We start from the raw sequence: 25,621 nt of genomic DNA, 5'->3' as shown, positions 1-25,621 counted from the left end.
TTTTGGATCTCTTCTAATTTGGTTAAAGCATTTTTTCCTGGGGTTGTTGCCACCCTTTTAGTATTTTACTTGCCCCTTCATATACTCTTATCTGGACAAAATGACAAGACGGAAAAATTCAACACAAAAAAAAGAACAAGAGGCAGTACCGAAGGCTAGGGACCTAATCAATACAGACATTGGTAATATGTCAGATCTAGAGTTCAGAATGACAATTCTCAAGGTTCTAGCCGGGCTCGAAAAAGGCATGGAAGATATTAGAGAAACCTCTCGAGAGATATAAAAGCCCTTTCTGGAGAAATAAAAGAACTAAAATCTAACCAAGTTGAAATAAAAAAAGCTATTAATGAAGTGCAATCAAAAATGGAGGCTCTCACTGCTAGGATAAATGAGGCAGAAGAAAGAATTAGTGATATAGAAGACCAAATGACAGAGAATAAAGAAGCTGAGCAAAAGAGGGACAAACAGCTACTGGACCACGAGGGGAGAATTCGAGAGATAAGTGACACCATAAGACGAAACAACATTAGAATAATTGGGATTCCAGAAGAAGAAGAAAGAGAGAGGGGAGCAGAAGGTATACTGGAGAGAATTATTGGGGAGAATTTCCCCAATATGGCAAAGGGAACGAGCATCAAAATTCAGGAGGTTCAGAGAACGCCCCTCAAAATCAATAGGAATAGGCCCACACCCCGTCACCTAATAGTAAAATTTACAAGTCTCAGTGACAAAGAGAAAATCCTGAAAGCAGCCCGGGAAAAGAAGTCTGTAACATACAATGGTAAAAATATTAGATTGGCAGCTGACTTATCCACAGAGACCTGGCAGGCCAGAAAGAGCTGGCATGATATTTTCAGAGCACTAAACGAGAAAAACATGCAGCCAAGAATACTATATCCAGCTAGGCTATCATTGAAAATAGAAGGAGAGATTAAAAGCTTCCAGGACAAACAAAAACTGAAAGAATTTGCAAATACCAAACCAGCTCTACAGGAAATATTGAAAGGGGTCCTCTAAGCAAAGAGAGAGCCTACAAGTGGTAGATCAGAAAGGAACAGAGACCATATACAGTAACAGTCAACTTACAGGCAATACAATGGCACTAAATTCATATCTCTCAATAGTTACCCTGAATGTTAATGGGCTAAATGCCCCTGTCAAAAGACACAGGCTATCAGAATGGATAAAAAAACAAAACCCATCTATATGTTGCCTCCAAGAAACTCATTTTAAGCCCGAAGACACCTCCAGATTTAAAGTGAGGGGGTGGAAAAGAATTTACCATGCTAATGGACATCAGAAGAAAGCAGGAGTGGCAATCCTTATATCAGATCAATTAGATTTTAAGCCAAAGACTATAATAAGAGATGAGGATGGACACTATATCATACTCAAAGGGTCTGTCCAACAAGAAGATTTAACAATTTTAAATATCTATGCCCCCAACGTGGGAGCAGCCAACTATATAAACCAATTAATAACAAAATCAAAGAAACACATCAACAATAATACAATAATAGTAGGGGACTTTAACACTCCCCTCACTGAAATGGACAGATCATCCAAGCAAAAGATCAGCAAGGAAATAAAGGCCTTAAACGACACACTGGACCAGATGGACATCACAGATATATTCAGAATATTTCATCCCAAAGCAACAGAATACACATTCTTCTCTAGTGCACATGGAACATTCTCCAGAATAGATCACATCCTTGGTCCTAAATCAGGACTCAACCGGTATCAAAAGATTGGGATCATTCCCTGCATATTTTCAGACCACAATGCTCTAAAGCTAGAACTCAACCACAAAAGGAAGTTTGGAAAGAACCCAAATACATGGAGACTAAACAGCATCCTTCTAAAGAATGAATGGGTCAACCGGGAAATTAAAGAAGAATTGAAAAAAATCATGGAAACAAATGATAATGAAAATACAACGGTTCAAAATCTGTGGGACACAACAAAGGCAGTCCTGAGAGGAAAATATATAGCGGTACAAGCCTTTCTCAAGAAACAAGAAAGGTCTCAGGTACACAACCTAACCCTACACCTAAAGGAGCTGGAGAAAGAACAAGAAAGAAACCCTAAGCCCAGCAGGAGAAGAGAAATCATAAAGATCAGAGCAGAAATCAATGAAATAGAAACCAAAAAAACAATAGAACAAATCAACGAAACTAGGAGCTGGTTCTTTGAAAGAATTAATAAAATTGATAAACCCCTGGCCCGACTTATCAAAAAGAAAAGAGAAAGGACCCAAATAAATAAAATCATGAATGAAAGAGGAGAGATCACAACTAACACCAAAGAAATACAAACTATTATAAGAACATACTATGAGCAACTCTACGCCAATAAATTTGACAATCTGGAAGAAATGGATGCATTCCTAGAAACATATAAACTACCACAACTGAACCAGGAAGAAATAGAAAGCCTGAACAGACCCATAACCAGTAAGGAGATTGAAACAGTCATTAAAAATCTCCAAACAAACAAAAGCCCAGGGCCAGACGGCTTCCCGGGGGAATTCTACCAAACATTTAAAGAAGAACTAATTCCTATTCTCCTGAAACTGTTCCAAAAAATAGAAATGGAAGGAAAACTTCCAAACTCATTTTATGAGGCCAGCATCACCTTGATCCCAAAACCAGACAAGGATCCCACCAAAAAAGAGAGCTATAGACCGATATCCTTGATGAACACAGATGCGAAAATACTCAACAAAATACTAGCCAATAGGATTCAACAGTACATTAAAAAGATTATTCACCACGACCAAGTGGGATTTATTCCAGGGCTGCAAGGTTGGTTCAACATCCGCAAATCAGTCAATGTGATACAACACATCAATAAAAGAAAGAACAAGAACCATATGATACTCTCAATAGATGCTGAAAAAGCATTTGACAAAGTACAGCATCCCTTCCTGATCAAAACTCTTCAAAGTGTAGGGATAGAGGGCACATACCTCAATATCATCAAAGCCATCTATGAAAAACCCACCGCAAATATCATTCTCAATGGAGAAAAACTGAAAGCTTTTCCGCTAAGGTCAGGAACACGGCAGGGATGTCCATTATCACCACTGCTATTCAACATAGTACTAGAGGTCCTAGCCTCAGCAATCAGACAACAAAAGGAAATTAAAGGCATCCAAATCGGCAAAGAAGAAGTCAAATTATCACTCTTCGCAGATGATATGATACTATATGTGGAAAACCCAAAAGACTCCACTCCAAAACTGCTAGAACTTATACAGGAATTCAGTAAAGTGTCAGGATATAAAATCAATGCACAGAAATCAGTTGCATTTCTCTACACCAACAGCAAGACAGAAGAAAGAGAAATTAAGGAGTCAATCCCATTTACAATTGCACCCAAAACCATAAGATACCTAGGAATAAACCTAACCAAAGAGACACAGAATCTATACTCAGAAAACTATAAAGTACTCATGAAAGAAATTGAGGAAGACACAAAGAATTGGAAAAATGTTCCATGCTCCTGGATTGGAAGAATAAATATTGTGAAAATGTCTATGCTACCTAAAGCAATCTACACATTTAATGCAATTCCTATCAAAGTACCATCCATCTTTTTCAAAGAAATGGAACAAATAATGCTAAAATTTATATGGAACCAGAAAAGACCTCGAATAGCCAAAGGGATATTGAAAAAGAAAGCCAACGTTGGTGGCATCACAATTCCGGACTTCAAGCTCTATTACAAAGCTGTCGTCATCAAGACAGCATGGTACTGGCACAAAAACAGACACATAGATCAATGGAACAGAATAGAGAGCCCAGAAATAGACCCTCAACTCTATGGTCAACTAATCTTCGACAAAGCAGGAAAGAATGTCCAATGGCAAAAAGACAGCCTCTTCAATAAATGGTGCTGGGAAAATTGGACAGCCACATGCAGAAAAATGAAATTGGACCATTTCCTTACACCACACACAAAAATAGACTCAAAATGGATGAAGGACCTCAATGTGCGAAAGGAATCCATCAAAATCCTTGAGGAGAACACAGGCAGCAACCTCTTTGACCTCTGCCGCAGCAACATCTTCCTAGGAACAACGCAAAAGGCAAGGGAAGCAAGGGCAAAAATGAACTATTGGGATTTCATCAAGATCAAAAGCTTTTGCACAGCAAAGGAAACGGTTAACAAAATCAAAAGACAACTGACAGAATGGGAGAAGATATTTGCAAATGACATATCAGATAAAGGACTAGTGTCCAGAATCTATAAAGAACTTAGCAAACTCAACACCCAAAGAACAAATAATCCAATCAAGAAATGGGCAGAGGACATGAACAGACATTTCTGCAAAGAAGACATCCAGATGGCCAACAGACACATGAAAAAGTGCTCCATATCACTCGGCATCAGGGAAATACATATCAAAACCACAATGAGATATCACCTCACACCAGTCAGAATGGCTAAAATCAACAAGTCAGGAAATGACAGATGCTGGCGAGGATGCGGAGAAAGGGGAACCCTCCTACACTGTTGGTGGGAATGCAAGCTGGTGCAGCCACTCTGGAAAACAGCATGGAGGTTCCTCAAAATGTTGAAAATAGAACTGCCCTATGACCCAGCAATTGCACTATTGGGTATTTACCCTAAGGATACAAACGTAGTGATCCAAAGGGGCACGTGCACCCGAATGTTTATAGCAGCAATGTCCACAATAGCCAAACTATGGAAAGAACCTAGATGTCCATCAACAGATGAATGGATCAAGAAGATGTGGTATATATACACAATGGAATACTATGCAGCCATCAAAAGAAATGAAATCTTGCCATTTGCGACAACATGGATGGAACTAGAGCGTATCATGCTTAGCGAAATAAGTCAAGCAGAGAAAGACAACTATCATATGATCTCCTTGATATGAGGAAGTGGTGATGCAACATGGGGGCTTAAGTGGGTAGGAGAAGAATAAATGAAACAAGATGGGATTGGGAGGGAGACAAACCACAAGTGACTTTTAATCTCACAAAACAAACTGAGGGTTGCTGGGGGGAGGGGGTTTGGGAGAAGGGGGTGGGATTATGGACATTGGGGAGGGTATGTGCTTTGGTGAGTGCTATGAAGTGTGTAAACCTGGTGATTCACAGACCTGTACCCCTGGGGATAGAGTATTATGCCTCCATCAGAAAGGATGAATAACCAACTTTTGTAGCAACATGGACGGGACTGGAAGAGATTATGCTGAGTGAAATAAGTCAAGCAGAGAGAGTCAATTATCATATGGTTTCACTTATTTATGGAGCATAACAAATAGCATGGAGGACATGGGGACTTAGAGTGGAGAAGGGAGTTGGGGGAAATTGGAAGGGGAGGTGAACCATGAGAGACTATGGACTCTGAAAAACAATCTGAGGGTTTTGAAGGGACGGGGGGTGGGAGGTTGGGGTACCAGGTGGTGGGTATTATAGAGGGCACGGATTGCATGGAGCACGGGGTGTGGTGCAAAAATAATGAATACTGTTATGCTGGAAATAAAAAAAAATAAATAAATTAAATATTAAAAAAAAAAAAAAACTCTAAAAAGAAGAGAAAATTAAATTAAAACTAAGCAAAAGAAAAGAATAATTAAAAGTAGAATTCGATAAAATTGGAAACAGAAAATCATAGGAAAAAAATCAATGAAACCAAAATATGATTCTTTGAAAAGATCAATAAAATTGATTAGTCTAAAGCCAGGTAAACTAAGAAAAAAGAGAGGACACAAATTACTGATATCAGAAATGAAAGCACTGATCACTACAGATCCCTTGGATATTGAAAGAAACAGTAAAGGAATACTATGAAAAACTCTATTTTGAAAAATTAGATAAGCTTGATGAAATGGAACAATTATTTAAAAGGCATAACCGGTCAAAACTCATACAAGAGCATATCTAAATATGCTTCTATTAAAGAAATGAAATTAACAATTAATTACCATCCAAAACAGAAAGCACCGGGCCCACCAGTAAATTCTATCAAACATTTAAGGAAGAAATAATACTAAATCTCTACAATCTCTTTTAGAGGACAGAAGCAGAGGGATGCTTCTTAACTCATTTTGTGAGATCAGAATCACTATAATAGCTTCAATAAGCTAAAATGTGTGTGTGTTGGGGGAGATGGGATATTTACAAAACATCTATAGCTAAAAAAAAAGTTTATGGTGAGAAACTAAAACTTTCCTACTAGGATCAGTTATAGGCAAGGATGATTCATCTCAACATTCCTTTTCAATATTGTACTAGAGAGCTTTGAAAATACATTGATTTTAAAAAGTAAGTAAAAAATATACAGATTTGGAAGAAATAAATCTGCTTTTCACAGATGACATAATTGTATATTTAAAAATTTAAAAGAATTAACAAAAATACTCCTGAAAATAATAAGCTGTTATGTACAGTTGCAGGACATACTGTGAATAAACAATCTTCTCCTTTTTTCTATATGCTAGCAATGAACAAGTAAAATTATAAATTAAAAACACAATGATTATTTATATCAGTTCCCCCAGAAAGAAATAATTAAATCTAGTCATATATGCATAAGATCTATATAAGCAAAACTCTAAAACTCTGATGAATGAAATTTTAAGAAGTAGATAAATGTGGAAATATTCTATGTTAACACATAAGCAGACTCAATATTGTCAAGAAGTCAGTTTATCCTAACACAATCTGTAGATTCAATTCAATCACTACAAATATCCTAGCAAGTTATTTTGTGGATATTGACAAAGTGATTCTAAAATTTATAAGGAGAGGCAAAATGCCCAGAATAGCTAACACAATATTGACAAAGAAAAAAGGAAGAGGCATAAACACAGTCAACATGAAAACATACTATAGTGCTACATTATTCAGGACAGGGCAGCACTGATAAAAGAACAGACAAATAGATCACTGGAACAAAAAAGAGTCCACAAATAGACCCACAGAAATATGATCAGTTTGTCTTTGACAAGAAAGCAAAGGCAACACAATGAAGCAAAGACAATATTTCCAACAAATGATGTCAGAAAAACTGGACATCCATATGCAGAAAGAAAGGAAGCCAGATGCACTTTATACCTTTCACAAATGTTAACTCAAAATTGATCCATAAACCTAAATGTACATTACAAAAACGTAAAACTCCTAGAAGATAACAAAAGAATATCTAGATGATCTTGGACGCAGCAATACATTTTTAGATACACCACCAAAGGTATGATCTGTGAAAAAAACGATAGTAATAATCGATAAGCTGGGTTCACTAAAATTAACATCTTTAGCTCAATGAAAGCCACAGTCAAGAGAATGAAAGACAAACCACAAACTGGGAATAAATACTTGCAAAAGACAAATCTGATAAAGATCTGTTATTCAAAATGTACAAGGTACTCTGAAAACTTAACAGCAAGAAAACAATATGTTAAAAAAGGGGTCAAAGATGTTGAGGCACCCAGATGGCTCAGTCAGTCATGGGACTCTTGATTTTAGGGCTGTGAGTTCAAGTCCCATGTTGGGTGTAGAGAGTACTTTCAAAAGGGGGGGGGCAAAGAACTTAAGTTACAACTCATCAAATAAGATACAGAATGGCAAACAAGCATATGAAAAGATGCTATACATCATCTGTCATCAGGGAAATGTAAATTAAAACAACCATGAAATACCACTACATGGCTATTACAATGGCCAATATCCGGGGCGCCTGGGTGGCTCAGTGGGTTAAAGCCTCTGCCTTCAGCTGAGGTCATGATCCCAGGGTCCTGGGATCAAGCCCCACATCGCACTGGGCTCTCTGCTCAGCAGGGAGCCTGCTTCCTCCTCTCTCTCTGCCTGCCTCTCTGCCTGCTTGTGATTTCTGTCTGTCGAATAAATAAATAAATCTTAAAAAAACAAAACAACAACAACAACAACAAAAAAACAATGGCCAAAATCCTAATCACTGACAACATCAACTATTAGCAAGGATTTGGAATGAAGGAACTCTCACGCATTGCTGGTAGGAATGCAAAATGGTACAGTAACATTGTAAGACATTTTGGCAGTTTCTTACAAAACTAAATATATACTAATTATAAGATCCAGCAATCATGTTCCTTCATTCATACCCAAAGGAGATGAAAATGTATGTCCACATAAAAACCTGTACGTGGATACTTACAGTAGCTTTATTTATAACTGCCAAAACTTGAAAGAAACCAAGATGTTCTTCAGTAGGTGAATGTATAAATAAACTATGGCAATCCAGATATAGCATACTATTCAGTGCTAAAAAGAAATGAGCTATCAAGCCATGAAGAGACATGAAGGAATCTCGAATGCATATTAGTAAAAGAATCTATTCTGACAAGGCTACATACTGCATGATTTCAATTATGTGATATTTTGGAAAAGGCAAAACTATGGAGACAGTAACATACTAGTGGTTGCCATCAGTGGGAGAAGGGATGAACAGGTAGGACACCAGGGATTTTTAGGGCAGTGAAAATACTCCATATGATACTACTATGATGGATACAATTATTATATATTTGTTGAAAATCTAGGCATGTACACAACAGCACCAATAGTGAACTAGGATATAAACTATAAATTGTAGGTAATTATGGTTATCCAATGTAGGTTCACCCCTGGTAAAAAATGTCCCACTCTGATGGGGGATGTTGACAATGGCGGAGGCTATGCATAGGTCAGGGGTATATGGGGAGTCTCTCTATTTTCTTTCAGTTTTGTGGGGATCATAATAATTCCTTAAAAAAATAAAGTCTAAAAGGTGATCCTAATATGGTTATTTTGAAATTTTGAGCCTGAATGAATCTTTTTTGGTTGGCATACATTCCTCCTTAGTGTCTGACTGACTAGTTTATACCAACTTCAGCATCAGAAAAACTTGTCCCTGAATTCTACACAGCTGCTTAAACACTATGCTACTTTGGGCAAATCATTTCATCCCAAAATGAACATACTAATAACACCTTTACAGTATTATGAACACTGAATTAACATGTATGAAGAGTAGCCTACAGTAACCTTGCAGAAAACAGTCTTCCTTTCTACTTCTTTCTTCTTTTATACTGTCTCCAATTCATTCTAGTACTATGATTTTAACCTAAAACCAGAGTAGCCTGATGTTCTTCTTTTCCACCAAAACTCCCCAAATTCCTGAAGCTTCCACAAAAGCCTTCTATTTAAATGTTGAGAAGTACTTAATATCTGATAAAAAGCTTTGAAGATTTTTCTTGTTACAATATCACGTTCTTCAGACAACGCTGAATGATTTTCTGTTCATTCCATCAATAACATAACTGAATAGGTATTACACTTTTACCAATTTACCTCTGATCCCTGTGGATAGTTTTATCCTGGGACTTGGCTAACTGTGTCTTTTCTGAATAGGTCAGTTATTGGGATTGAAGGTATGAGAAAATGGACAAGTCATCTGTAATAGCTGGAAAGTTCCAGAAACTGTTAAATATCTTGATTGTTCGGGGTTGCCGCTAGTCTAAGACTGCCCAAATCTTACTGAGCATTGTATAGGTACATTAATTAGGGGAAATGTAACTCAAAAGTTCTACTTCTAAGGTTTCAAAAGCTTATTTCTCAAGGCTAGCTCAGATGTGGTAATGCTATAATTTCTAGAAGACATGAATTAAGGGCAGAATCAACAAATATACAAAGTTGCCTGCGAGAAAAACACGATACCAAGACTCAGAAAATTATATAGATTTTTATTACTTAGTCAATGGAAGACAGTGGGGTCCTTACAAAGGCAAAATGGCAAACCTGAATTACTCCAAACCTGAATTATCTAGGGACTATCTAGAAATTTATTTTTAATTCATTATGACTCTGACACAGATATACATGTATACATCAGAGAAAAATAATGCTTATATATTCAGCTCAGACATTAGTGGAGGTGTTTAGCAATGGGGAATTGTTTCCTAAAATGCACAATTTCTTTCTGTTGCTTCTTTCTCTATCTTAGCTACCAAAGGATAGAGAAAGAACCTGATTAACAATTTCTTCAGTTTTTCTTGAATAAAACCAGCTGACACTTACACTTTGTCTTAGGTTGGTAAAGCAAGAACAGTAGAGTCATGTCAAATTTGTAATCAACCTATAAATTGTATTTTATGGCATCAGGAAAACTTAGAAAAGAATAAACAATTCAATATAATATCCTTCTTAATAGAAGAGTGCCTCAGGCTAGTGAAGTCATATAGCTGAAGAATTGAAGGCAGGTTGTGACAGCTATGAGATAAATATGTGAACAAAGCTTTCCTGTCAATTGACAAAGTTAAGAAACATTGTTAAGTGGCCAAATTAGTGGTTGATGTCTTTAGTGATATCCACAATGGAAAAAAATTAATTATTGGCCATAGAGAAACACAGACTAATGAAAAATTAAAGAAAATTATAAATAACATTTACAATGTCATTATATATGCTAAATCATATGCTTTGTATTTTTAAAATAACCTTGAGGTTAATTTTTACTATAATAGTTTCTTTCATACTAATTTTGGAACATATGTGGCATAAAAAACCCACTGAGTAATCCATGGGAAGGAACAGAGGTACAATACACCAAGTCCATCGAACAGCTGGATTCAGTATGGGAACAAATTCCTAGTCTCTCAGGTATAGACACATTTATTGGAAGACAATCTAAGCCTCCTAAATTTAGAAAGCATAAGAGAAAGTCTTCATTGAATGAAATGCTATTGCAAGGTTTGAACACAGAACACAGATCCCGTATTTTATAAAGAATTGTAGATAACAAGTATTCAATAAGTAAATGCCAAGGATGGGAGCAGTGTGAGTATGGTGTGTGATGGACAGAAGTGGCCTGTTAAGGTGCTCCCTTATGTGGGGCAAAATGGGAGCTGACTTTGTTAGCGTCTATACCAAATGGCAGGGGTGGCTATTCGTAACATTTCTCACTTAGAAATAGATTTGAGGCCTACCACCAGTAGTTTCTGTAGAAACACTGAGGTCTACTAAGCACTGCGTGGTGCTCAGGAATCCAGTAACTTGCAGGCCTGATGTAGGTAATCCCTTTCCTTCTATCAGTAAGGTACAAGGGCACTTCCCAGCAACTACACATTAGATATACAGGATGAGTTTAAGCCAAGCACCACTCTTCTGGTGATCGAGGTAGTTTAGGGTCAGTAATAGCAAAAAGCAGATGTTAAGTGTTGATTAGCTACATGGAGCCCCATTCCTCTTCCATTCGTGCTGGGCGTCTAAAGAGAAATTATTTTATTCAGATTTATTAGAAGGAGTAATTATTTTAAAAAGCTATTATAGCTTAAATTAAAATCAAACTATCATCAACAAATCAATAAAACTGAAGTTAATTACCCTTTTTTTTTTACAACTAAGTAGAACACAGAGATACAAACCTTGAATTTTCTTCTCACTTCTGCTATTTTCTCTTCTAATTCCTCTGTTTTAAATTTGGTTAGGTGGAAAACAGCACCAAGCTGATAAGCTTCCCTGTATAGTTGTTTAAGAAAGTCTTCATTTTTGGACCTTAGTTTCATCAAAGATTGGATTTCAGACTCCAATTCTGCTTTTTTCTTTATACTGTAAAAAAAAAAAAAAAAACAACAATATGATTATTCCACGAGAGTATATATTGAGGCAAATATGCTTAATAATAGTAAAAAAGGAAGAAGAGCATGTTTTATGTTGCCAAAAATATAAAATAATCAGATACTTAACTAAAACTTGAGTACAAAGAATATGACCCAAAATTATATTTATTTTCCTACTTTTCCTGTTGGCTACTCTTGTCAAGCTGTGCTCAACCTCAGAAGGATCTCAATAAGAAAGGCTTGGGGACCTCAAATGCTCAGCTTTCAGAGAATTCATTCCTTCTATAACAATCCATCCCTTTAATCCCATAAAACACTGCTATTAAGAATAATCAAATATTAGAAAAATGCAGTCCATGAAAAGAAGAAACAAAACTTAACAAAAGAAAACTAGTAACTAAAAAAAAAAACTTTCAAAAAGAAAACCAGGGTCACTTGGGTGGTTCCATTAAGCATCTGTGTTTGGCTAAGGTCATGAGCTCAGGGTCCTGGGATCAAGCCCTACATTGATTGGGCTCCCCTGCTCAGCGGGAAGTCTGCTTCTCCCTCTCCCTCTGCTCCTCCCTGCCATTCATGCATTCTCTCTCAAGTGAATAAATAAAATCTTTAAAAAACAAACAAACAAAAAACAAAAAGAAAACCAGTAGCGAAGGAGAAAGAGTTAATAGAGGGAAAAAGTATGACATTAGATTGGATACCACCTTTTTCAAGAAACATACCATTGAGGCATACAAGATAAGAAGAAAATACAAAGAAGACATAGCTACGTTCACAAATAAGGTAACCATCTCTACAGAATAGAAATAAAACTGGAAAGCAAAGTAAAAGTGGAGGAGAATCAGCAAGAAACTAGCTGAAGGTATGTGTTGCCTGGGCAAGGTTCACTGCATCACTGGAGGGGTTTTAGATCAGTTGTACTTATTTGTTAAAGAACCAACTTACTGATAAAGGCTATAGGTTTTTAGAAGGCACTACAGCATTGGGAAGGAAAGACCCAGAAACCAAGAACTCAACCAATGGGTAAAGAAAAAATTAAAAAAAAAAAAAAATCGAAACACAACATATGAGAAGCAGTTCTAAAAGGGAAATTGAAAATAGTAAGTGCCTACATTAAAGAAAAAGACATATCTCAAACCACCTAACTTTACATCTCAAAGAACTAGAAAAGTAAGAACAAACTAAGCCCAAAGTTAGAAGAAAAGTTGACAACAACCACAGCAAAGACAAGTGCAATAAACTAAAAGCTAATAGAAAAGATCACCAACAAAAAAATGGGTTTTTAAAAAAATACATAAAAACTGACAAACCTTTAACTACATTAAAAAGAGAAAGAAAACTCAAATAAATAAAATCAGAGATTAAAGGGCTACATTACAACTAATAACATAAAAATGATCAGAGAAACTACTATTATGAAAAATTATGTATATGCTAACAATTGGATACCTCAGAAGAAATGCGTTCTTAAAAACACATAATCTACCAAGACAACCATGAAAAAAATAGACAATCAGAACGGATCACCAATGAATAAGAAAACTGAACCAGTAATCAAAAATTCCTAATTAGAAAAAGACCCAACCTTAGGGCTTTACTGATAAATTCTACCAAACATTTAAAGAAGAATCAATGCCCCTTGTTCTCAAACTCTTCTAAAAAATTTAAGAAGAGGGAACGCTTCTGAACTCAATTTATGAAGCAACAAACATAGACAAAGCCAGACAAAGAGATTACAAGAAAAGAAAATTATAGGCCAATATCCTTGATCAATATAGATGCAAAAATCTTCAGCAAAATCCTAGAAATCTGAATTCAACAACAATTTAATAGGATCATACATAATAACCAAGTGGGTTTTATCTCTGGGATGCTACGATGGTTAAAATATGCAAATCAGTTAATGTGATACCTCACTTAAGTGGAATTAAGGATAAAAACATGATTATGTCAATAGAAGAAGAAAAGCATTTGACAAAATTCAACATCCATTTATGATAAAAGCTCTCAAAATACTGTATATAAAGGGAATGTATTTCAATATAATAAAGGTCACATAGGACAAGCCCACAGTTAATACCATGGTCAGTATAAAAAGCTGAAGGTTTTTCCTCGAAGATCAGGAACAAGCCAAAGGTGCTCACACTTATATTATCTTTTCAACACGGTACTGAAAGTTTTAGAGCATTTAAGCAAAAAAAAGAAATAAAATGTAATCCAAATTAGAAACGAATAGTTAAAATTTTCTGTTTGCTGATGACATAATCTTATATAGAAAGAACCCTAAAAAACTCCACCATAAAACTGTTAGAATATGTAAATTCAGTAAAGCTGCAGAATACAAAAAACTGTTGCATTTTTATATACTAACAATGAATTATCTGAAAAAATGAAACAATCACATTTACAATAGTGTCAAAAATAATAAACTATGTTGGATAAAATTTAACTAAGGATATGAAAGATCTATACACTGACACCGTCCATAAGACACTGATGAAAGAAACTGAGGAAGACAAAGACATGGAAAGATAACCTGTGCTTATGGACTGGAATATTTAATAATGTTAAAATGTCTACACTACCCAAAGCAATCTAGAGATTCAATGACTCTCAAAGCTTTGTAGCTTTTTTGTAGACTCCGAATAGCCAAAGCAATCTGGAAAAAGAAGAACAAAGCAAGAGGTATCACACTTCCTTATTTCAAACAATATTATAAAGCTACAGTAATCAAAGCAGTATGATACTGGCATAAAAAACAAACACATATACCAATAAAACTGAATGAAGATCCCAGAAAAAAACTTTTGACAAGGAAGCCGGCAACACACAATGGGGGAAGAATCATTTCTTCAATAAGTGGTGTTGGGAAAACTGAACAGCCACACTCAAAAGAATGAAATTGGGGCGCCTGGGTGGCTCAGTGGGTTAAAGCCTCTGCCTTTGGCTCAGGTCATGATCCCAGGGTCCTGGGATGGAGGCCCGCATCAGGCTCTCTGCTCAGCGGGGAGCCTGCTTCCCTTCCTCTCTCTCTGCCTGCCTCTCTGCCTACTTGTGAACTCTGTTTGTCAAATTAAAAAAAAAAAAGGAATGAAATTGGCTGAACCCTTATCTTATGGCACTTATAAAAATTAAATTGAAATAGATTAAGGACTTAAATGCGAGTACTAAAACTATAAAACTCCCAGAGGAAACATAGGGAAGACTCTCCTTGACACTGGTCTTAGCAATTTTTTTTTAAAATTTTCTTTTTACATATGACACCAAAAGCACAGTAAATAAAGTAAAACATCAAGTGGGACTATGTCAAATTAAAAAGCTTCTGTTCAGCAAACAAAAGAAACAAAACCTCAATAATTTGAAAATAACAACAATAATTTGAAAAAAAACCCTCAATAATTTGAAAAGTCAACATAACTATTGAGAAAAAATCTACTTCAAACCATTTATGTGATAACCACAAATGTGATAAGACATTAATATCCAAAATACATAAGGAATTTATGTAATTTGGTAGGTAAAAACCAAATGATGTAAACTTTAATTTAAAAACTAAATAAAACATGAAAGTACTTTTAAATGAATAAGAATGACTTTGGATCTAGAATATGATACTTTGAGACAAATCTTGTTTGAATGGATTGAATAGAAAACAGAATGTGAGTTCATGGAAACAGGAATGTGCACTTAGGATTTGCTCTAAAGAACAGAAGGGCTGGGAAGCAGGGCTCTATTTTATCTTCTTTTATTTTTTTCTGAGATGAGCAATATTATGCAATGTTCATATACTATTAAAGTAGAGAGAAATAATGACAACCACTAAATGTGGAAGAGCAAATAGCATCCAGGGGCACCTGGGTGGCTCAGTTGGTTAAGTGTCTGTCTGCCTTTGGCTCAGGCAATGATGCCAAGGTCTTGGGATCACTTCACCCTCTCCCTCTGCACACCCCCACCCCTGCTCATGCTCTTTCTCTCTCTCTCTCTCTCTCTCTCAAATAAATAAATAAATAAAATCTTTTTAAAAAAAGAGTAAATGGCATCCACTTGGCGCAAGTGTGTGGGTGATGGGAACTCCTATGTAAGAGCTGCTTCTATTATATATTAATAGAGAGGAACACAGGGTATGTAAACACAGATGCAAATAGGCTACCAAGAGTAAGAGGCAATTCTCATTTGATTGCTTCTATGTCCACTATTAGTTATTTCAGAAGATTTTTAGCAGTAAAATGAGGGCAATGTGGGTGTTAGGAATGAAGAGTGATAAGATGTGAAATAGTTCTCAGAAAGACTGAATTTTCTAAAAATTTTTGGGTACTGCTGAATGTCACTTGAGAATTAGAGAATTCAAGCTCTGCTCAGCAGCAAATTTACTGCAGTACTAATGAAGCTTAAATATGAGGGCCTCTAAATGACCCCAACCCCTTATAAAGTTCTTTGAGTATCTCTAACAGTGTTTTCAAATGGTCGTACATTTTTCATAAAGTTTGTAAAAATTAGATATCTTAATCAAAATTTATTAAGACTATTTTTTTCTGACATTATTTATCCTTCTCAAGTGGCACTGAATTGGTTGTGGGAATTCTATATTCACAACCTTGTATTCTTCATGAACAGATCACATGTTCTATGAACTCTTAGGGCCCTACTAATTTTTTATATCCCACCTTCTTGTCCTTTAGGGCTCACTAAAACAGGATCCGCCCAAGGTAAGATTAATTAACACAGCTGTATTTTACTTTAGCCACATTCAGCTGTTGGGATCCTGCTTTAGTTCGATAGGGCTTTTCAAGTCATTTAAATAAAATTTGAAGGTTATTTAAATGAATGCTTATTTTGGTCAGATATTAACTAGATTCTGAAAAAAAAAGAAGGAAGTACAAAAAGGTGGGACATAAAAAATTAGGAAAAACAGACTGGTCATCTTGAAGTGTCAAATAGTTGTTGGAGTGAGGGTAATAGTACAGTAAGTAAGCTGGGAAGAGTGGTGTCTGTTGTGAGAGGGTGGATTCTTAAAATCGAGACCAGGAGGTGACTCCATTAATGGAAATGATAAGATGTAAGGGTAAAACTCTAAGAGAAGGTGACTGGTATGAGATGGAAGAAAAGACTGTTGGGAATGTGGAAGTCTAAAATTTGAGAATCCAAGTTCTTGCATGTACTAAATACAGACCAAAATGACTGCCTCTAAAGAGAGACAGAGAGGAGAGAAATGGGAAGAGTAATTTATTTATAAAGTTTTAATTCCTTAAAAATGTCTAAAATAGGCTAAAATATTGGTGAGTAGTTAATCTGAATGGTGCATAAAGCATTTACTCTTTCAATAGCTGAAAAAGTAAAAAATTAATAAAAGCAAAACAGCTTAAGACCATTCATTGAAAAGTGTGCTGGGAAATGCTGAAAAAAAAATCATATTCTGTACTCCTGTGAAGTAACTCAAATTAATAGGCTGGTAAAATATAGCTAAGCGAGTATGAAAAACACAGTACCCTGTGGATTCATTCTAAGTATTCCAGGCTATTTAACAACTTCAATAATATTCTAATTGCTGTCTCTATAAATAAATCACTATCCTGTTAACTCTTGATAAACACATTTCATAAAATATACCAGTATGTCTTTATGGTGTTCAATAGCTTTTTTGCTCATTTCCCCTGATTATCAACCCCATCTTTGGATCACTGCAGTTACAATGGCACTGTCTTGCTTCAAGTACAGTAGAGCATTAGGACTATATATTTCACAGAGCTTGAAAGTAAGAAAATGGCTATACAGAAATTCATACCACACAGTTAACTTCAAGCAAACGAAATACAAATTAATCAATTTGAAATCATCTTAAACAAGTTCATTTTCCTTGACTTAGGTTACTGAAGCCTGCCTATCATGTGAATAAGCAACCAAATTAAGTTGCTTCACAAGTCAAATGCTTGTACGAGTCATATGTAAAAGGTCCATTTCCAAATGATGCTGACTTATCTGAAAGACAAAATTACTAGTTATACATTGTACAAAAGGTAAACAACCATGTTTCATTATCATCAACAAAACATCTTGCCAATATTTGTATACACTGTCATGAACAAAGTCTATTGAGAAATATGACATCTGTCTTTCAATGTCGCCATTTTTTAAATGAACTATATATGAACAATAGATCATACACTGAATTAATTATGTAATTTTTTCAAATAGTGTAACAGTTGGAAATGAAATCAAGTAGTGAGACAGTATTCTAGTGGAATCTTGGAATATATGTATCAGTGAAAATCCAGGAAATTTTCATGAGGGCATTTAATAGGTGTACGAGCATCAGTGATTTGCTTTAAAAGTTTTTATTATTATTTTTAGACCTCATGAAAAAAGACCTGGGATTAAGGGGAAGGTAAATGGAACAATAAAAAAGAAATAATAAAGAAAAGAGTACAAAGAACAGAACTCTTTTGAGAAAGCAGTGAGTATAGGCAAATAGAGATGGAGAAGTAAATAAAGTAATAGGCTTGTGATTTCTTTTGGAAGTACTAAATATCATGTCCATAGTTTGCTACAACATATCAGAGACAGGAATCAAGGCTTCCTAGTGGATATAAAGAGGCAGTATTTCTGAGAAAGAACATAAATTTTAGATTCAGATACACCCACAATCGAATTCTAATGGTTCTTTATGTACTATGGGAGGATGGTTTCATACACAATTTCCTTATCTGTAAAATTTGCTTAATAATACCTATCATTAAGGTTGTTATAAATATTAGGCTTAAGTACATTGAGAATAATATATATGCTGTAATTATACATATTGAATAACATACACAAATGATTTAATGAATCACTTTTTGTTAATCAGAAAGTATCAACAGCATGGATCTGTATTGTAGCGCCATCTGTTTTAATGAAATAGAAGAGAATGAGAAAAAGAAAGACAAATAAAAAAGGTAAATAATCATTAATATTACTTTAGAGAAAAATGAGATATCACAGGTGACATCAGAACAAACGTATCACAGAGAGAATAGGAGCACAGATATACTGAAACAAAGAAAGAAATAAGGATAACAAATACTTATATTCAGCTTTCATTAGTTCATTATGTGAACTAATTTATTTATTTAACACCTACTGAGAAGAACACAGACAAGCACACAGATACACACAAACCAAGACAATGCCTTAAAGTAAAGCACGTAGCGGAGAGGAAATATAAACAAACCATCAGTAACTGTACACAGTGTGACAAGTCCTGGGCGAAAAGTATATGGAATCAGAGAAGGTTAGTTAAATGAATAGTTACGAGCATTGATTGCATATTAAGTGCTATGTTAGGTGACTGGGACACAAAGATGAATTAAAACTAAGTTTCCCAATTTATATTCTCACAAAATAATAATCTTGGTGCAATCATAGGTATAATAAAATAAAAAAGAAGCACTTAATACCACCTGTTTCGGGGATAGGGGAAAACAATATATATACATAAAGCCAGAAAAGGAGGAAAAAGTGGAAGGGAAGGAAAATGAAGGAAATTTCAATCAGAGGAATACCACAGACAAATATTAAACCTTAAAACAATATAAGTTTGGATACATTAGCATTTTAATAGGCTAGAACACTGCGATCATGGAAAAGAGTGGTAGGACAGAAGTCTGAAGATTTACAGATTTAAAGTGTCTAATGTAACAGTCTGGGAGTTTAGGCTTTATGCTACAGTCTGTAGGGAGACTCTGAAGCTTTTTTAAGATGCTGAAAGTAACATTTCATTCTTTGTAGGTAATTTGCAAGGGTAATGTTGTATATGCTGGATCTGAGGACTCAAACTTGGAGTAAGGCAGACTAGCTGGAAGCCTATTTTAATATTCCAATTAGGAGACAAATAGGGCATGATTTTTTCCATTGATAATTAAAACAGACAGAAAAGCATCATTTAAAAGATGTACTCAAAGAAGTTGGTAAGATGTTGGCTGTAAGCAGGTAGAGAGGCATATAGGATGATGCCGGAAACTAGTACATGGTGGGTAATGGTGTCAAGATATATTAGGAGAGAGGCTAGATAATCAAAATGATACTATCAGGAGAAATAAAGATGTGGATAGAGATTAAAAAGTAAAGAAAAGTACGACATATGTTAAGATAATGAGAGCAAATGAAATTTCTGGAACTGAAAGTAGACCAATGGTGTACTTGGTTGTACTTACAACCCAACTTGTACAACCCAGTGATGTAAATGGGTTGTGGTTAGAACTCTGAGCTAATCTATTAGTGACAGGCAGAGCTAAATGAGCCACTGTAACATTCCTAGAGAGAATAGCTTCACAGAGTTAAAAGGAGAACCAAGGGAGTGACATGCTGAATTTCAAAAAGGGATAGCTTCAGAGAGGGCAGAGACACAAATGCTTGGTTCACATGCCGAGGAAAAAAGACAAACAATAACACTGAAAGCATCTGGGGATTTTAGAGAGGGAGATGTGCTGTTGTTTTTGTTGTATTTAACTTCTGTGAGATAAATTTTGGTAGCATGGTCATTTCAAAAGCCAGACCGCTGTGTGTCAAAAAATGATTAATAGTCAAGCAAATACTGTTAATAATCTAGCAAATATTGCTAATTATGTGAAAACTTTAATGGAAACGTAAGGGAAATACTGTGTGATTACCAAAAATATAACTAGAATAAAGGCAAGGTTTTCATTTTAGCTTGGAAGAAGGTTAATGATGAATACGAACTGAAGGAAAAAAAAGTAATGAAGATGTCAGAAATAGAAGTGATAAGAAAAAAATGACATCCTGAATGGGGCAAAAGGGATTAAGACCAAGAGCAGAGAAAGAGGTGTTGGCCTTAAAGAGGAAGTACCATTTACCACTTAAATGTAAAGAGGCAGGAAAGTGGTTTGCAGATACTACCATGGTAGAAGACATTGGTTTGATAAAATACATCATGTCTTCAACTTTTCCTGCCCATATGAGTAACCTGTCATATAAAGAAAATTAGAGTTTTCTTTCTGAGCTTATCTTGTTTGGGATTTATTACGGCTCCTGAATCTAAAGATTCATACTTTAAAGAATTATGGACTGTTAACTGCCATTGTCTTTTTGAATACTGCTTTCCCATTTTCTCATTTATTTCTCATTCTCTACTCCACAATTCTTAATATCTCTTCCATATGTTTTGTCTCTTTTGCTCTCTTTGCTGCATTCTTTGTTCCTCTTCATGTTTCCAAGTATACTGATTCTTTTCCTTCCCAGCTGCATTTGCTATTTAATTAATTTGATTAAAATTTTTAATTTTAATCAAAATGAATCCAGTTTTAAGCTCTACAAGTTTTGATGAGTTCTTTTTCAAACCTCCCTGAACTGTTTTGACAGTGTTCTATAAGTTTGTTTTGTTCCCTTTAACCATTTTAAATTTACTAAGGCAGAGTTATTCTAATACTATCATTTGAAACTATTGGGGGTGTAAATATACTGCTGATTATTTCTGCTAACTCTCATTCATGTTGAAATTTTCCCTATTGTTTTACATTTTGTTAGCTCATCTTTAAAAGCTTTACTTTTTATCTGAGAAAATCTCGTGTGGCCTCAGCTAATTTATTTTTCTAGAGAATATTTATCAAAGTAAGATAATTTCTTAAAATTATAATTTCTTGGTTAAGAACACCTAGATGGTATATACAAATGAATATATCAAACAATCATGGGGAAAAAAAAAAAAAAAAAAGCCAGACCATTCTTACTTGTTTTTCTCAACTCAGGTTTCAGGCTTAGGCAAACACACTTTCTTGTCTCTACCTTTGCTTGTGGGTATATTTTTTTCTGCTCTACCCATTCAAATGCCTTTACTTTATCTAGCTCCCTTACTTGCTCAGAATTCACAGCCCATGTCCTATATCTGAAGACACTAAAATTTAATTACCCTGTTTACCAAGATCAGCAAAGTTACTCTCCAATTCATATTTTCAGATCAGCCAAATATCAAATAAAAATTTAACTTAAAGTTGTTCAGTTTTCTTTCATTGGTCCCTGAGGATTTCCTTTACTTTGTCATAAGCACAACAGAATGTTTACCCTATTTATGCTCCATCTACAAGTGTCTTACATTCTTATTATCAACATTGCAGGAAATGTAAATTCTCATTGCTGTTTATTTACTTACTCTTTTTAGACACTTCATCCTGTCCTTTTAATTTTGTGACTCAAAATTTACATCTTCCTCACCTCTGTGCTATAGATCTATGTATCTAATTTTTACTTTTCATTTCATTTAAAGAACTATTAAGAATCTGAAATTTAATATGGCCCAAAGAGACATAATTGTATCTTCTCCAAAATCCTCCACACACTTTCCTTGATCCCTTGTTACCTCAGCAAATAGCCTGACCATTTTTCCCCCTCACATTTTATATTCCATCTATCAAAAGATCTGGTTCACACTTCCTTCAAAATATATCTGAAATCAGCTATTACCATTTTTATTGAAAAAAACTTTGATCTATGTCATCATTATTATAAATTTTCTGAATTATCAAAAAGGCTGTCATCCTTCTTATATGCACTAAAGTGCATCCTTCACTAAGCTGCCCAAAAGATCTTTCTAAATAAAATGTACAATTCTTTAAATGCATTCAATGTTTTCATCTATATTCCTTTATCACAGCCCACTTACGGGCTTGCAGTATCTGGTCCCTATCTGCTTTGCCAACATTTGTCTCCTTAAATTACTCTACCCACATACAATTTTCCAGGAACTCTGACCTCCATTCTGTTTCCAGAACACATAGGACCTTTATCCATCACAGGGCTTTTGCAAATTCCATTCCTTTTATTCGACAACTTCCCCCCCGACCCCAGATGAGCTCAAAGCAGGCATGCCTTCTTCATTCAAATCTCAATTCAAATGTTACCTTCTTAGAGACAGATGTTCCTAAAGGTTCTTGCTAAAGCAGAGCTCCCAATCCTTGCCTGGCCCCGTCACTCAAGCACATTATCCAATTCTCTTCTTCAACACAAGAGTATCAATGACTGAATTTTTAAAAAATTATCATTGCACATGTTTATTATCTATTTAGGAGAATGTAAATTTAAATGCTATCCCCAGCATTTAAACAACATTTCATATAAAGCAAATGTTCAGGACACACAAACACACATACATGCACAAACACATATACGCTCTCACAAACTTGCATTTGCTATTTAGGTCCACATTTTCTTTAAATATAAATCTTGATTATGAAGTTCCTCGTGAGCATAAAGTTATAATGGTCTACTGGCCATAACTATGAGATTATAAAATCACTACATAAAGTAAAAATAAATATACATGAAACTACTTCTTATGTTAACCACAGAATAATAAAAACAATTGACCTTTATATTATTTTTTGTATCTATTATAATGTATAGTGTATAAAAAATAAGTATTTTCTATCAAAAATGCCATTCAACAAGTATTTAATGCACACCAACAATGTGTCTGTAGATTAGTGACTGACTAGATTAGTCCCTGAGGATTCAATAACAAGGGAAAATACAGACAGGTTCTACCTGCAAACATTTATAAGGCAGTGGGTGTGCAGCCATGCAAAAAGTGTACATTTTATCTTTTTTTATTTTATGCATAAAACATCACCAAGGCTATCTTATTTCTATGAGGAAAAATAGTTAAATAAATTTGAGATCATCATAGAAGGCAGAATACGTCTAGAAAACCACAGAAATGAATAGGGGAAAGAAATCACAAGCAATAAGTCACTAATGGCTAAAATGGGCTGCAGGTCCAGAATTTCCTGCTAGCTAAAGCCATTCCTGCTTTTCTAATCATACTTGTTAGGCTGCTAAGAAATTTTGGCTTCTATAATAATTATTACCTGGGGGGTTCACTGAAAGCAGGAACTTTCCTTTTCATATAGAGATATTGAAACTTTATGCATGTAATGTGAATTCAATAATAGATTAATAAATTATTGAATGCATTTTTTGTTGGACTGAATTAACAATTGATGTAATTTAATATCTGTTTTTAAACATAACATTTTATTGAAGTAGAACATTTATAAAGAAGAGTATGCAAATCCAAGAATACAGCTTATTACATTTCACTGTGAATGGACCAGTAATACCTTCATTCAGACAGAAAAAACTGAACACTGTCAGCAGCAATTCATATGTGTGCTCTCCCAGTGACTATCATCCAACAGGAGCTGCAATCCTGATGTCTATCACCACCATGAAAATTTGGTAGAGTTTGCACAGGATCATTCTGTATATACTATTACTGGGTCTTTTACTCAATATTATGATTACGAGATTCACCTAAGTTGCTCTACGTAGCTGAATTCTGTTCATCCGGCTCTTGATTTTGGCTTAGGTTATGATCTCAGGTTCGTGAGATCAAGCCCCATGTTGGACTCTATACTGTGCATGGATCCTACTTGACCTTCTCTCTCCCTCTGCTCCCTACCACTTGCTCCCTCTATCAAAAGAAAAATCCAAAATCTTACTTCTTATTAACTACTGTTAATATCTAGAGATGTTTCAACTATCCAGCTATCTATATTTTGGCCAGCACTACACAGTTTAATGATTATTTAATATTTTTCTTGTTTAACTATATCATAGAGCTGTTTATGATCACAAATTACTTAAAAATTATGATTACCTTCACATAATTTAATAAACTATAAAACAATATTACATTAGGAATTTAGTTATAATCACAATAGAAATTTTTATTTATTTGATTAGAACTTGATTTTTCTCATTATTGAATCATATTCCAAAATTTTATATACTCCTACATTTACTAATTTTAAAAATATATTTTTCTAAGACTTACTATAAAGCTATAGTAATCAAGACAGTAGGGTTTATTAGTGAAAGAACAGACAAATATACCAATGCAACAGAAGAGAGAGCCAAAAATAGACCCACAGAGATACAGTCAAATGATCTTTGACAAAGAAGCAAAGGCAATACAGTGGAGCAAAGATTACCTTTCAACAGATGGTATTGGAACAACTGGACAACCATGTATGAAAATATGAAGCTAGACACAGACCTTACACCTTTCATAAAAATTAACTCAAAATGCATCAGAGACCTAAATATAAAATGCAAACTATAAAATTTCTGAAGATAACATAAGAGAAAAACTAGATGAGCTTGGACATGGCAATGATCTTTTAGATACAATACCAAGGCACAATCCATGAAAGAAATAATTGATAAGCTAGACTTCATTAAAATTAAAATCTTTCGCTCTTGTGAAACCCAAGGTCAAAAAATTGAGAAGACAACCCACAAACAGAGAAAATATTTGTAAGGGACACAGCTGGTAAAGACTTGTTATCCAAAACATAAAAAATACTCTGAAAAGTCGATAGAAAGGAAAAAAAATTAAAAATAGGTCAAAGACCTTAATGGACATCTCATCAAAGAAGAGAAGGATATGAATAATATCAAATAAGTATATGAAAATATGCTTCACATCATATGTCATTAGGAAATGCAAATCAAAACAACAATAAGGTATCACTACACACTTGTTGGAATGGCCAGAATCCAGAACAGTGACAGTACCAAATGCTGGTGAGGATGTGGATCAACATGAACATTCATTCATTAATATTGGGGATGAAAAATAATACAGCCCCTTTGGAGGACAGTTTGGCAGTTTCCTATAAAACTAAATATATTCTTATCATACGGTCTGGCAATCTTGTTTATTGGTATTTATCTAAGGGAGCTGAAACCTTTGTCCACACAAAAATCTGCACATCAATATTTATAGAAGCTTTATCTGTAACTGCCAAAACTTGGAAGCAATCAAGATGATCATCAGTAGGTAAATGGATAAGCTATAGTACATCCAGATATGGATAGTACTCAATACTAAAAAGAAATGTGCTATCAAGCCATGAATGACATGAAGGAACTTTAAATGCATATTAGTAAGTGAAAAAATCCAATTGAAAAGACTACATACTATATGATTCCAACTATATGCCATTCTGGAAAATG

General features: G+C 34.8%; 1 protein-coding gene across 9 annotated transcripts in view; it reads right to left on the bottom strand.

The window, feature by feature from the left end:
* The window catches only part of CCDC178 (coiled-coil domain containing 178), a 452,006-nt gene that overhangs the window by 290,923 nt on the left and 135,462 nt on the right, over window positions 1-25,621 (bottom strand). For all 9 annotated transcript variants that reach the window (XM_032311014.1, XM_032311010.1, XM_032311011.1 and 6 more), the window contains one exon: window positions 11,423-11,606. In XM_032311014.1, the coding sequence (XP_032166905.1) occupies window positions 11,423-11,606 (184 nt within the window). The remainder of the gene's footprint in view (window positions 1-11,422; window positions 11,607-25,621) is intronic.

This window comes from Mustela erminea, chromosome 13, assembly GCF_009829155.1.
Source record: "Mustela erminea isolate mMusErm1 chromosome 13, mMusErm1.Pri, whole genome shotgun sequence".
In the NCBI taxonomy this organism is placed as follows: domain Eukaryota; kingdom Metazoa; phylum Chordata; class Mammalia; order Carnivora; family Mustelidae; genus Mustela; species Mustela erminea.
This window is presented reverse-complemented; position numbering and strand designations above follow the sequence as displayed.